The sequence below is a fragment of the Podarcis liolepis genome (assembly GCF_965112155.1).
Source record: "Podarcis liolepis genome assembly, chromosome: 17".
Taxonomy (NCBI): Eukaryota; Metazoa; Chordata; class Lepidosauria; order Squamata; family Lacertidae; genus Podarcis; species Podarcis liolepis.
Window position 1 is genome coordinate 33,655,391 of NC_139571.1, and position 14,900 is coordinate 33,670,290.

A 14,900-nucleotide genomic window follows, 5' to 3' on the forward strand; every position below is an offset into this window, starting at 1 on the left:
GAGACACTTCTGGGTCACGTGGCCAGCGTGACGAAGCTGCTCTGGCGAGCCAGCACCAGTGCAGCACACGGAAACGCCGTTTACCTTCCCGCTATAAAGCGGTACCTATTTATCTACTTGCACTTAGGGGTGCTTTCAAACTGCTAGGTAGGCAGGAGCTGGGACCGAACGACGGGAGCTCACCCCACCGCAGGGATTCGAACCGCCGACCATATGTTCGGCAAGTCCTAGGCACTGAGGTTTTACCCACAGCGCCACCCGCGTCCCTATCAGGATGCTAGTTATACCCTATTCTGTCTCTCCTCTCAGTCCAATTCTAGGGGAGCTCCTAAATCAGTGGCTGGGACCAGTGAAGGACTAGATGTGAGTTTAAGCAATATGAGAGATCAAATTAGGAATTCCCTGTTCTAGAGGGAATTGCACTCCCCATAAAAGGAGTTGGTGTGCAATCTGAGACTACTGCTGGACTTAGCTTGGCTCCCAGACAGGTACTTCTGCCCAGCTTCCACTGGTTCGCCAACCATGGCCTTTTATAGAGAAGTTGTACACACCTTGGTTACTTTCAGATTAGACTGCTGTAGCACCCTGCATATGGGCCTGCCCTTGAGAAGTGTACAGAAACTATAATTTAGAATAGAAAACAGCAGCACTGCTGCTGACAGAGGATATGATCACCTGCTTTATCAGTTGCACGGGCTTCCAATTTGATTCTGGGCCCAATTTAAATACACAGTTTAAAGCCTTTCAATTATTTTTGGAACAAGCTTTCTGAAGAATCTCTTCCGGAGCAAACCTTTTGGCACACTGAAGCCATCAGGCATGTACTCCATGAATGTTAGTAGCATCCATTGTTTCAGATGCCACCATGGTTGTCCACCATTTTCTGTATGCTTAGAGGATGTATATTGACCCACCGGACAAAAGCAAACACGATTTGATAGTAACCAAGTTCTATTTAAGGCAATGGAACGGAACTGTTCAGCCCTGTTCAGGGAAGTTTTTAACGTGTGATATTTTACTGTATTTTTGGTTTTTATGGAAGCCGCCCAGAGTGGCTGGGGAGGCCCAGCCAGATGGGCGGGGTATAAATAATATATTATTATTATTATTATTATTATTATTATTATTATTATTATTAACTGGGGACTAGCTCAAGTCTCATTTATTTCAGGGGAACTACAGTACAGCTTTGCAAACCTGTGCATGCCCAGTGGCATAGCGTTGGGGGTGCAGGGGGGGCTGGCTGCACCGGGCGCAACATCTGGGGGTTAGGGTTAGGGGGCGCAAATCCACGGGTTAGGGGGCGCAAATTACTTGCCTTGCCCCGGGTGCTGACAACCCACGCTACGCCACTGTGCATGCCTCCTTGAGAGTAACTCCCACTAAACTCAGTGGGATTCACTTCTGAATAAATGCACATAAGATAAAGCTGCTGCTTGTGACTAACTTTTGTCCAGTGTCTCTACAGCTTGTTTTGTTAAATGCCAATTTATTTCTGTCATTGTCAACTGCGCTTCCAGATGACCCACACAGGAAGGGCCTAATGCATCACGATACACTGCTCTAATGTCATGTTAACTGTCTCATGCCCCAGTCGAGGCTGCATGGCAATAGATCAATATTAACTTGCTTCCATTGAATGCATTTAGAATTAGAATGGCAAAAACAATTTTCAAAACAGTTCTGTGGACTCTGCTATAAATTCTCTCTGTGCTGGTTTCCTTTAGCTGTCCTTTTCTGGGATTTCTCCCTCTGCTCGTATCAGCAATGGCCATGATCCTGTGCACAGCTAGGTAACTTATTTTTAACCTATGGGGTTCCAAGAAACAAACGTTAACTCTGTGGAACTGGCAGGCGGCCTTGTGCATGTTTACTTCAAAGTAAACATTTCAGTGGGCCCAGACTTCCAAGTAAGCATGCAGGGGATTGTGGTGTTGGCTGAAATATTTCCTTCCACCTGCACTTCTTATTAAAAGCTGTTCAGGAGTCAGGCCAGAGCAAGCTTACTCAGAAAGATACTCCACAGAGTTCAGCCTTAGCTGCCGTTCCAGGAACATTTGGGAGGGAAGCTCTGCTGGACACAGTGGGATGCCTCTGAGTAAACATGCTTAAAGAAGGTTGTTCGCTCCAGTCTTTTCCAAAGACTTTTCATAGTATGTCTCACGGTATCTTCATATTCTGCATCTCAATTAGGATCTCCAGGGTATGGGATTATCGGGGCCATCCACAGAACAGCTTGGCTTTTCCAATAATCTGTGAAGACTGCACTCTCTCTTTTCTACAGGGTTGTGTTTTTCCCCTAAGAAAAATGTACCCTTTTTTAATAGTTGTGGCAAAGAAAAGTTACTTTAACTAGAGCTTAAGATTTTTCAACAGCCTGCAAAATGTGGGATGTACGAGAAAGGCTTTTTAGCGCAGTTAAAACCCTACCCATTTTTTTAAGGTGTGCAAGAGCAAAACGTCTCCCTTAAAAGGAACAGGAGATAAAACAGAACAAATGAAGCCCTGATGAGGTGCATTCGGAATGCAAGAACCTCCTGCCAGCCTTCCATCCTGGCGGGATGCTATGGGGAAAGGGGGGGGGAGGAGGGGGTTGGAGGAATTGGCAGAGGAGTGAGAAGTGTTAAAAGTAAACAAAACCAAAGAGTGGATGACCCAAACAAACAGCAGGCTGGCACCTCCACTGAACCTTATCTCCTCTCCCCGCTGGATCTCATTAAAGGCACTCTAAATCCCATCAAAGGCTAATTTACACCCCAGCCTCATGTCTTTCTTTTTTTAAAAAAGACATCACTCCACCCAAACGACGGCCAAGGCGGACATCACATCACTTCTCTCTCTCTCTCAGCTTCTCGGAAAGGCGTTTCCCCCTCCGAGGCCGCCTTTCGCACGCAGCTGCTGGAGGCGAGATCCCACGTTGGCAGGTTGGGGTCTACTCAGAAGCAAGTCCTCCCCCCCCCCCGCCCGCCGGCCACTGAGTTCAATGCAGACAACTCTCGAGGCTGCAACAGATTCCAGAGCAGGAGCCGCCTGTTAAGTGTCTTGCGAAGCAGGAGAAGCAACAAAGAGTCCTGGCAGCACACCTTCCACACGCTCGCAAACTGGCAGTGCAGATTTCATGCACCGGGAGCCAGAAGTCCAGCCCCGGCTGTGACTGCTGAGCCTCACTCCCGGGCAAGGGTGCATGCGGACGTGGCTCTGACACGCTCTCCTGGCGCTTCTGGGCTCCTCCTGCCCCCTCCCCAGCCCATGCCCCCAACACACCCATTTAAATGTGCCGCATGACACTGGTGGGGCTGCCTTGCAAGCGAAGGTGGGGTGGGATGAGGCAGCCCAGTTTGCCGGCAGCACTTTTCCCCTCCTGCAAAATTCCTGCTGACAAGTCCAGCACCCAGCGTGAAACTCAGTTTGCAAAAAAAAGAGGAGAGAGAAAAAACACGCAGCAAAGCAGCAGCAGCAGCAAAACTTTCCCTCGTGCATGCGAAAGTGCGCTGCGTGGATACAACAGCGGAGCAGCCAAGCTCAATCCCCTGGGGGTCCATCCCCCACCCCACTTTCTGGCGCTGCTCTCCTCCAGCCCCCTAGAAAAGGGAAGGTGCGTTGCTCTCAAAACACACCCGAGTTTGAGAGGCTTCCCCCAAATGGGAGAATATAAGCAAAAAAAAGTCTCGAGGCGACTCTGCTGGCCTCGCGCCATCCTGCCCAAGTTTGCAAGAGACAGTCTCTCCCCCCCCCCGCACCCCCACCCCGGACTTCTCCCCTCCCCCGGGAGGTGAACTTACTTTCCTGTGGGTCTGGCAGCTGGTTGCAGCGGGATCCCGGCTCTGCTTCGCTCCAGCCAGCAGGAGGAGGAGACAGTTGAGCAGCAAGCCAGCCCCGGCGCTGTGCACCACCATCCTAGTTCACTCCACGCCCGGAGCACGGATGGGGGGGAGCAGGCAGGCAGGCAGCGGGGAGGAAAAGGAAACGGCGGCGGGAATCGGCTCGCTCGCCTCCGCCGAAGTTGCGCCGAGTTGGGTTTGTTTTGGTTTTTTAAAGCCCGGCCCGTGTTTTCCTCCCGGTGGTGCACCTAAGGCGGCTGCCCCAGCGGCCCAATCCCGAGTCATCCCCTAGCCAAGCCTTCCAGGCGCTGCCCCCTCCCCTTAAAGGGTCCCTGTGCCAGGCGGAGGGAAGGGGGGGCTCGCCATGCCGAGGGGAGGGGTGGGGTGTGTGCGGAAGCAGGAATTCCCTCTCCCACCCACCCCCCTCCAGGGACGGGTCCTTTTCTCCTTCCCTTATGGAAGCTCTCGCCTCCTTGCAAAAGTTGCTTCAGCGCCGAGCTGTGCAATCCCGCCGGCAGCCCCTGGATGGAGGAGGCACGAAGGCAGGCACTCGGCGGGATTGGCCGCAGGAGGTGCCTAACCCTAAACTCGCTCCCGCCGCCGTCTCTCTCTCCCCCGCTCCCCCACCCCGAACTCCCCCTTTCTCTCTCCTCTCTGACCTAAGCGCCAGGGTCCCTGTCGGCCTCCTGCTGGATTCTCCCGATCTGGCAAGTTGTAAGGCACATTCCCTTAGTAGGACGTCCAGTTACCCAGAGCCATCCTGGAAAGGAGGCAGACCAGGTGCAAAGTAGCCTGGGAGAAAGTCCAGTGGTTTCAACTGAAGGAATAGCAGAAGAGCTTGCTGGACCAAATAGCCCTTATAGTAAACATCCTATTCCCACAGTGGCCAAACAAATGCCTTTGGGGGGGGGGGCAAGTAGGATCCCAGCCTAAGAGTCCTCTCCCCCTCCTGTGGTTTCCAGCAACTGCAGCACCCAGACGCAGACCCTCCAAGTCAGCAGTTCTCAGCCTGTGGGTCCCCAGATGTTGTTGGACTACAACTCCTCCTGAGCTCTGGGCTTGCTAGCTAGGAGTGATGGGGTTGTTGTCCAACAACATCTGGGGACCCACACAGAAAGGCTGCTCCAAGTGCCCCTATTTTCCAGGGATAGTCTCGGATTTACAGAAGCCGTCCCGGTTTCTGATTCCATCCCATACTGTCCTACTTTTCCTTTAAAAAAGGTAAAGGACCCCTGACAGTTAAGTCCAGTCATGAACGACTCTGGGGTTGCGGCGCTCATCTTGTTCTATAGGCCTAGGGAGCCGACGTTTGCCTGCAGACAGTTTTTCCGGGTCATGTGGCCAGCATGACTAAGCCGCTTCTGGCGAACCAGAGCAGCGCACGGGAACACTGTTTACCTTCCCACCAGAGTGGTACCTGTTTATCTACTTGCACTTTGACGTGCTTTTGAACTGCTAGGTTGGCAGGAGCTGGGACAGACCAATGGGAGCTCACCCTGTCGCGTGGATTCGAACTGCCGACCTTCCAATCGGCAAGCCCTAGGCTCTGTGGTTTAGACCACAGAGCCACCCACGTCCCCCCCGCCAATATTGCAGAGAAATGTTGGAGGGTATGGAGTTATGTGCCCCCCCCGAGCCAAGGAGATAAGTAACTACACAACTACACAACCTTTAGAAGACATCTGGAGGCAGCCCTGTGTATAGGAAAGTTTTTAAATATTCAGTGATACTAAATACAGTGGTACCTCGGGTTACAGACGCTTCAGGTTACAGACTCTGCTAACCCAGAAATAGTACCTCGGGTTAAGAACTTTGCTTCAGGATGAGAACAGAAATCGCGCAGCAGCGGCGTGGCGGCAGCCCCCATTATCTAAAGTGGTACCTCAGGTTAAGAACAGTTTCAGGTTAAGAACGGACCTCCAGAACGAATTAAGTTCTTAACCTGAGGTACCACTGTATATGATATGCTCAATGGTATGCAGTTATTGTGGTTTTAGAACCCAACCTGTTGGGAGTGGGTGGGAATAAGATTGCATTAAAATACTAATTAAACTTTTTTAGAGACAATAAATATTTATAGACCACCCTTCATGCAAGCGTAAGAACATGAGAAGAACCTGCTGGATCAGGCCCAAGGCTTATCGAGGACAGCATCCTGTTCTCACAAGCAGATACCTATAGGAAGCCCCAAGCAGGGCCTGAATGGGCAACAGTACCTTCATCGCTTGTGATGATGGCCAACGACTGGCATGCAGAGGTATAGTGCCTCCAACAGGAGGGGAACTCTGGCCCATGGGCTAAGTCGGCCTCCCCATTTGGCTTGGAGGCCATTTTGGCAAAGCTACAGCCACTGGTCCTACACCTGAAATCAGGTGTGGGGTAGGTAAGGGCAGGGTGTTTGCAGCTGAGCACAGGGCAAGATGGCTTGTTGTGGGGGAGGGCTTCTGAAGATATCTTCTGAAGCCCCTCTCAAACAGTGGTTTTGTGACCCCCTTTGAACTGGGTTTTTGAAGACCTAAGAATCATCCAATCGTTGGACCTTCAGAGGCCTCGTTCACAGAATCATAGAGGTGGAAGGGGCTCCAGGGGTCACCTAGTGATTCTAGTCCCACCCCCTGCAGTGCAGTAATCTCAACTATACCATCCATGACAGATGACCATCCACCCTCCGCTTAAAAGGGTTAAAGGTTGCTGGGTACAGTGGTACCTCGGGTTAAGACCTTAATTCGTTCCTGAGGTCCGTTCTTAACATGAAACTGTTCTTAACCTGAGGTACCACTTTAGCTAATGGGGCCTCCCGCTGCCGGAGCACAATTCCTATTCTCATCCTGAAGCAAAGTTGATAACCCGAGGTACTATTCCTGGGTTAGCGGAGTCTGTGTATGTAACCTGAAGCGTCTGTAACCTGAGGTACCACTGTACTGGAAGTCAGTGAGGGGTAAACTACAGTGCCCAGAATTCTTTGAGGGCAAGAATGTGCTTCCAGAGTGCTTTAAAGAGACAATGTGTACACAGCCCAACAACATCTCAAAGGACACAACTTTGTGGTGTGCAAGTCTGAGCAGACGGGGGGTGGGTGGTAATATCAGTGAGATATTTTTTTTAAAGAAGGAGGTATTTAAAATATTTCCTCTAAGGTCAATAGTCCTTTCCTAAGCACATTTACCCAAAGATAAGTCATACAGAGTTCAATAGGATTTGCTCCCAAGGATGTGGGACGCAGCTTAAGGATGTGGGACACACTTCTTTGAGAGGAAGGTCCTTTGAATTAAGTAGGGTTTGAAGCATGAATAGAATCGGTCAGTTTAACACACCTACTTATATCTAAAACGTAGGCTCCACCCTTTGGTGCTGGTTAACATTCCTGGAGAAAAAAACATTCCCGGAAAAGAGTGATGCATTAATAAAACACAAATACATCAGCAGTATAAACAATGATGCAATCCAGCATCCACACAGGACAAAACACAGACATGGTTGGGTAGGTCTGTACTTGCTTACAGACATCCATCTCCCTCAACCTAAGTCAGCTGCTCAACTAGCAACAACACAGCCAGAGAGAGACACACCAGGATCGGATCCTGCAGCAAACGCAGAGGGCATCTCTGTCCTCAGACCAGCTCAGGACCAAGCAATAACATCCACAGTATCGGGGGTTCATTCACCTGCTTATCTTCTATACAACATATGCTATCAAGTGCCAGCAGTGACCTCTTTGCATTCTACATGGGGCAAAAAGGCCATCCTCTGCCAAAAAATAAAATATATGGGCACACATCAGACACAGCAATATCCGAAAGTCATTTCATCCTGTCTGTAACTGGCCTTAAAGTGGCCGTGCTTGGAAAAAGGGGCTTCTGAAGGGTGAAAGGTGAGGGGGATGAGTGTCGACTCTTGTGGATAGCACCAGGGCAATGGAATTTTGTCACAGTGCACGTGCTAATTGGCTTCCCAATGCCAGGATGCCTGTGCTATCACCAACTATTTGGTGAATTGCCACTGCTAATTGTTTAATTATCACCATCTTTGTACTTTCTGCATTTCATTTCCTCCCAGCCTCACAGTTTACAACCTACCCCACCCCTGCCTTCCAAACCACAGGCACATCAACCTGCAACTTAGGACAACACTTCCATGCATCTAAGGAAGTGGGCTGCCGCCATGATAACGTATGCAATAATATATGTGTCTTTCGGGTGTCACGATAACCTCTGGGCTTCTGTTTTGTTTTTGCTGCGGCAGACTAACATGGCATCCTATAGATGTCTATCAGGGAATAAGCCACACTGAGCACAATGAGACTTGATATTGAGGACACCTGCTTAGGATTGTATTGCTGCTGTGATTGCCATGATTCTCCCATTTTGCAGGTATGAGACTGATGCTGAGACACAATGGCTCACCTAAGTTCAGGCAGGAGCAGCACATGGTGGGCAGGGCTTCCTGGTTCACAGCTGAGCCTCTGCAACTACATTATGCAAGCTCTGTAGATTTATTGTGTCTGCCCTGATGGCAAGAAATAGCACTGCCATAAAGAGGAGAGTGCTTCATCGTAGGCCTTCTTGTGACACGTTAATTTGTGGCATAAAATAAGAGTCAGGATAAAAATAGTTTTAATGATTTAGAACTAAAGAACAACTAGTGTTCATGGAAGGAAGAAAAAAGGCACGCTTTTATGTGATGGGAAGTGATGAAACATGATGTTTTCATTTACAGAGAAAGGAGAAAGTGTAGCTTAATGGTTAAGCATCTGAGCCAGGAGTCTCTGCTTCAAACCACAATCCAGCCATGCAAGCTCTGGGTGGCCTTAGCACTTTTTGCCATCTCTAATGTGGCTGCAATAGTGATAGCAGGGGTTGGCAAGGTTTACCAGGCCTGCACCGGTTCACTCCAGCGCAGAATCCTCCATGGATCGCACGCCCGCCTGCGATTTTTGGCGTCTGCGCAGATGCGATTTCCGGTTTAGCGCAGCACGCGGGGACTCGCTGAGTGGGCAGCTCAGTTCCGGGGTGACTCGTGGGCCAGTTAAACGACCCCCTGTGGGCTGCGTGTGGCCCATGGGCCTTAGGTTGCCTACCCCTGTGCTAGCCTGAGTTCTTAACACCACCATCCTCATGTTAGCAAAGACTCCTGCTACTGGAGAAGGTTCTGCTTCATCAACATTCACCTTCTCCTCCTTTTTTGGATCTTGCAGAAGTCTTTCAAATCTCTTGACAGCCTTGCTTCAGACAGACCAACGCTTTACTCACTGCCACATCTAGCAATCCCTGTCAAGACGCTTGACGCACAGATGACAAGACTCCAGATCCACATGGCTCTTTGGCTTTTTGTCATCCTTCCTCCATATGTCATCCCTCCACAGCTTTGGAAGATTTCATAAATGCTTGCTCTACGAACACATCTGCCCAAATACCAGCCCACGTCTTGTTCCATCTTCTCGAAGTGAAATGGCCTCCTTCATCGCTTTGTCAGCTCCTTGAAACTTTTCGTTCAGTTCTCTCATTTGCTGCATGCAAATACTAGCACATTTTGCATAATGGTTGCGTCCAGCTCAGGCAAAGAAAAAAAAAGCAACACTTCGCAAAGACAGGAGTTCCAGTCCCCCCTGCTCTGATGAATGTCTTTGCAATATCAACTGCCCAGGCTTGTGCCCTGGGGAGATCACTTTGCAACAGTTTTACTTCACCAATAATATTATTTATTTATACATACATACATACATACATACATACCCTGCCCATTTGGCTGAGTTTCCCCAACCACTCTGGGTGGCTCTCTACAGAGTATTAAAAACACGAGAAAACATAAAACATTAAAAAATTTCCCTAAACAGGGTTGCCTTCAAATGTCTTCTGAAAGTCAAGATGGTTGTTTATTTCCTGGACATCTGGTGGGAGGGCATACCACAGGGTGGGCGCCACTGCCGAGAAGGCCCTCTGCCTGGTTCCCTGTAACCTCACTTCACGCAATAAGGGAACCTCCAGAAGGCCCTCGGAGCTGGACCTCAGTGTCCAGGCTGAACGATGGGAGTGGAGACGCTCCTTCAGGTATACTGGGCCAAGGCAGTTTAGAGCTTTAAAGGTCAGTACCAACACTTTGAATTGTGCTCGGTGTGATGGCCTGGGACTCGGGCTCAGACTCGGAACCAGAGGAGACTCAGTCTGCACTGGATCCTTTTGCCTCAGGCATCATCTGAACCAAGTCTGGGGCCTGATCCTGAAGAGTCCCAGTCTGCACAGGTTCCCCTGCAACAAACACCAGCTGGGCTGAGTCAGAGCCTGCTCTGGCTCCAGATGCGGGGATTACCTTGTTGCCTTCAGCTGGGCCATCACTTACAGCTGTTCGACTACCGGCTTGGTCAGGGGAGGCTGAGGTGGCCCCTGGGTCTAGTAACCCACCAATGTCTCCCAAACTGCAGAGACTAAGGTCTGAAAGAAGGAGAGACCTGAGTCCTCACAGGAGGAGTGCTCGCCTTTGGGCGAAACAGGGAGGTAAGGCACCAGGGGATCAGGACCGGTGCTACCCCGACAAAGATAAAAGGCTGTCGGACCATAGCTGTCAACCTTTCCCTTTCCTTGCGAGGAATCCTATTCAGAATAAGGGAATTTCCCTTAAAAAAAGGGAAACATTGACAGCTGTGTGTTGGACCCCGTCCCAGGTTGCGGGAGCAACATTGCTGTTTGCTAGATCCTGCCTGAGATCCTGTACCTGTCCTTGCCTGGTTTCCTGCCTCGTGTCCTGCCTCAGCCCTGTCGGACTGACTCCCAGCGGAACCTTTGGACTCTGGACCAGTCCTGGACCGCATTTCACGGGTTACCCCTGGGCCCAGCACACTCGGAAACATACTCTTGAATTGTGCTCATGAATTGTGCTCTTCACTAAATGAAACTTACATATGAATAAACATTCATGTTGCATATGTGTTTTAGAGTTACTGGCTTCCATTTTCTGAATACTGGAGTGCAGAGGGTCAAGGATCCTGCCGGGGCACCGCAGCCCTCACTACAGACACCACCAGAGCGACCCACAAACCAGAGCCAAGCAAGGCCGAGTTATGCGATCTATGTGCCCGTGCTCCTCTCCATGAGAGTTGGTTCCTCTGACAGTGGGAGTTGGGCTGGGGGTGCCTGCCAGGGGCGTCTGCTTCGCATCCCCTCAAAAATCTGCATTCGGGGCCATAGCCCCATTGGCATTCCCTACGCTATGCCCCTGGAGAGTTGGACAATGTGAGTTAGAAGGTTAGCAGCTTCTGAAACGACTCTCAGTCCAGAAAACTGACATGAACCACCCCAGTTGTAACATAAGATTTTGACTTTAATGAAAATTAACAGAAATGTGCATTTTATTTTCTAAAAGTAGGCATTTAATTAATAATAATAATAATAATAATAATAATAATAATAATAATAATAATAATTTTATTATTTATACCTTGCCCATCTGGATGGGTGTATATTATGGAATACCTGCCCTATATATTATTTTTGTCAGCATTTCTGAAAGTAATGCTAGACTTATCTCCATGGAACAGTGATGTTCTAGCATGATTTATGACATTCAGCTGGAACCGCAATCAAGGCGCTCTCTCTTGGGCACTTACGTGCTGGCACAGAAAGTCTTGGGATTGGGCCATTAGGCAAGACTTTGCAATGCATAAAAGTTAGGAATTGATGCTTTCTTCAAACAAAATTGAGGGGAAGCATGAATTTTCCCCACACCAACATGTTCTGGCAAACTGGACTTTTGGATTGAAAAAGCAGCATAATTTAACCACTGTGTGTATCATGACTGCCTAACAAGATTATTGGAAATGAAGTGGAAATTATGAAATTGAATTATTAGAAGGCTGTAGATGGAAGCTTGGGATCAGAAACAACCAAGCTCATTGAGCCGTTTTGGTTTTATTCAGATAAACGTACATTGGGACTGAAACTGAGCTGCTGCTTAACTTTCCCAACAAAATTAATGAGACTGGAAGTCTAATCTTATGTACTCAGAAGTACACGCCACTGATTACTATGAGAGTCAAGCCCCAATAATACATGCTCTCGGCAGCATGGAAACAGCTTCCATGCAGCATAATTTTAAGCTATAGGGGCATGCTGGTATATAACTCAACCGTGGCTAGGGATGATTGCACAAGTCTTTCACAAACATTTGCCATCCCATCAGGAAGGATGGTGGCTGATTTGGTGGGAAAGACCAACACCATCAAAATAATCCAATATGGTAACATTATGCCCACGTGAACCCTTATGTTCACGCATTGCACCTTCGAGAAACACCTGGGGATGGGAGGAACTGTCAGTTTTGGCTCTCTCAGCTTCTCATACTTCCAATCTCAAATCCAGTTCTCCATGTTTTGCAGCAATTTGCAATTTTAAAAAAAAATCCTCATGAAAATTCATCTGCATGTTCTCCTAAGAAACAGATTTTCATATGCAGTTTTGACTAATAAACAGATTTTTGCAAGCAGTTTCCCCTAATATAATGCATTTTGGCATATTATTTTCACCAATACCTTCACTTTGGTGCACATCGCCACTCTAATGTATGCACTTCTGTAAACAATGCTTGGAGAACCACTCTCAGTCCTAGCCAGAATGGCCAAGGGTCAGGGATGATGAAGGTTGCAACCTTTAGCTGCAATAAGGCATGAACTGTGTTGGTTTTCAGGCATGCAAAAAGGTCTGAGACCTTTTGGTGTAATGGCTTCTAATGTCACAAAACAACTGATGTCTCCCTTAAGCAGGAATATGGAGAGGGTCTATCATTTTCTAAGGGGACTTGCTCCCAGGCAAAAGGTTACAGATGTCCCTTTCCTCCTTCCCAGCTTTAGGGCATAGTGGGGTTTTTTTTTTGGTTTGGTTTTGCCCACAAAAGATGCAAAATATTCAAGTGGTCTGCGAAGTATTCAAGAATGAAAACCCAGCCACAAACTGTGAATATCTAATTAAATATGCTGTTGTATTTAGCAACCAGGTTAAAGCACTTACAAATCTTTCTGTGCAATTTGGTTTCTCCTTTAGTTAAGAAGTAGCCTCTACCACTGGCAAGTTGTGAACCCAAATACAGGGGTACCTCGGGTTACATATGCTTCAGGTTACATATGCTTCAGGTTACAGACTCCGCTAACCCAGAAATAGTGCTTCAGGTTAAGAACTTTGCTTCAGGATGAGAACAGAAATCGTGCTCCAGTGGCGCGGCAGCAGCAGGAGGCCCCATTAGCTAAAGTGGTGCTTCAGGTTAAGAACAGTTTCAGGTTAAGTACGGACCTCCGGAATGAATTAAGTACTTAACCCGAGGTACCACTGTACACGGAACCCCTTGGAAGATTTCTGTAAGACACGCTCCTCTTAACAAGACAGCAGATTTGAGGAACTGTCCACGTTCACTGGGCATTAGCACTGACCCGGCAAGCCAAGCATCCTTGGCTGAGTGCCCTTTTACCGTAGTTAAAGCAAGGAAGAGCTTTCCTCCGTGGCCTGATGGATGGCTCTTGTAACTCTAATTATGAGTAGAGTAGAAGGTTAACCTGAAAATTGTAGGCAACCCAAACAAAATTTTGCTATGTGCATTAGCATTCACCGGTATGTGGCGTTAAGTGTCCGGTCATACAAATATAGGGCTGAATTGTCAACCCTTTCTCATGAAAGCATGATCAACAGATGCAAGTCTTTATGGACTACTGTAAATCTCCATGCCAAAACTTCTTCCAAATAAACTTCCACTGGCCAGTCCCTGCTTAGGTCAATGTTTCCCAATAATACGATCACATCCTAGCCACGCAGAATAGTTCCCCCTCAACTTGTGCCTTTTCAGAAGATGGATTTGCTTATATCCTGTGATATTCATACAAAAATAAATCCTGAGTTTCGGTTCCATGTGTGCCAGACAGATGTCCCTCTTTTTTAAGGAGGTGTCCAGACAGGTGCGTTAATTCTTTACTTCCCCAAATCCAGAGATAGTGTTGGTGATGTTGTGGGCGCTAGCCAATAAGTACCCAGCACATTATGCCGAAAATGTACAGAACTGTTATTTCTCCCCCTAGGCATGCCCAAGAGCAAACCAACATGTTTATTCTAAGAGCAGCAGTGGACTACAAAACAGCCTCACGAATGTGACATTTCATTCACTTTGAGAAACTACAAACTTTCAAATGCATCACGAATACAAACTTTGGAATGGTCTGTAATCAAATCAGTTCAAACTTCTCCTCCTGTATCAAAGCTCAGTTTAGAGTACAACGATGTTCCCTTGCAAATTTGCACATTGGTATTGCAAATATTATTTTAAATGGCAAGTGGATATTAAGCAACATGTGCAGAGGAGTGGAGACAAGCTCTTTCCCTTGGACTAAGGGGCAAGGGGCGGGAGTTCTGAGTCCTCCACGTTATCTGCATTTGAAAAGAAGTTTGCTTAGAAGGACTGATGTGGATTTCAAAGATGCAGAAGCAACAGAGGCCCATTTACGCCTTCAGATAAAAAGGGGTGACTGAACTTTGTAGTATGTTACTGTATGAAAGTGTTAGGTCAGCTGGAAGGGAAATATGGGGAATATATTACAAAGTGAAGTGGTTACATGTAATTACCAAGCGTAGTCAGCCAGAAGCTCAAAATAAAGAGGAAAGAGTGTACTCTAAACACATTTTAATAATAGTCACCTCAAAGTGAATGGAGAAAGAAAGCTAAACAAAAATAAATCTCTTAGGCGCTGAAAGGGCATGACGAGGCAGTACATGGCCAGAGAGCAGCGAGTGCTGAATTGCATTAACCCTCCTGCCTGGATCAAGAATGGCAAAAACAGCAGCAGCACCCCATAGCCAAGCCTCAAACATCAGTGCATAAAGAGAACATAAAAAGAAATTATTTTCTATTACTTTTCTTCACAGAAAAAGAAAAAGTAGCGCTGACTAGCTCAGCTGGTGCATGTAGGTTTTAAGCAAAACAACAGTAAAGATGAGGGAAGCATCAATGGGTGAGAAAGGAATTAAGACAAGTTTTGAAAAGTAGAACTGGGAAACTAAAGGGACTGTTCAGTGTTCTGTGTTTGTTTGTAATGTAATAGGCCAATAAATG

At 47.8% G+C, this 14,900-nt stretch overlaps 1 protein-coding gene across 4 annotated transcripts in view; it reads right to left on the reverse strand.

Annotated features, from left to right (window-relative positions):
• Window positions 1-11,369, reverse strand: part of TRABD2A (TraB domain containing 2A) — a 72,872-nt gene extending 61,503 nt beyond the window's left edge. The window contains exon 1 of one of the 4 annotated variants that reach the window (XM_083481477.1): window positions 11,253-11,369. In XM_083481477.1, the coding sequence (XP_083337603.1) occupies window positions 11,253-11,261 (9 nt within the window). In that variant the 5' untranslated portion in view covers window positions 11,262-11,369. Of the gene's footprint in view, window positions 1-3,782; window positions 4,432-11,252 lie in introns of those variants that run through there. The other 3 variants (XM_083481478.1, XM_083481475.1, XM_083481479.1) reach the window with 3 other exon arrangements.
• Between the last annotated feature and the right edge of the window lie 3,531 nt (window positions 11,370-14,900).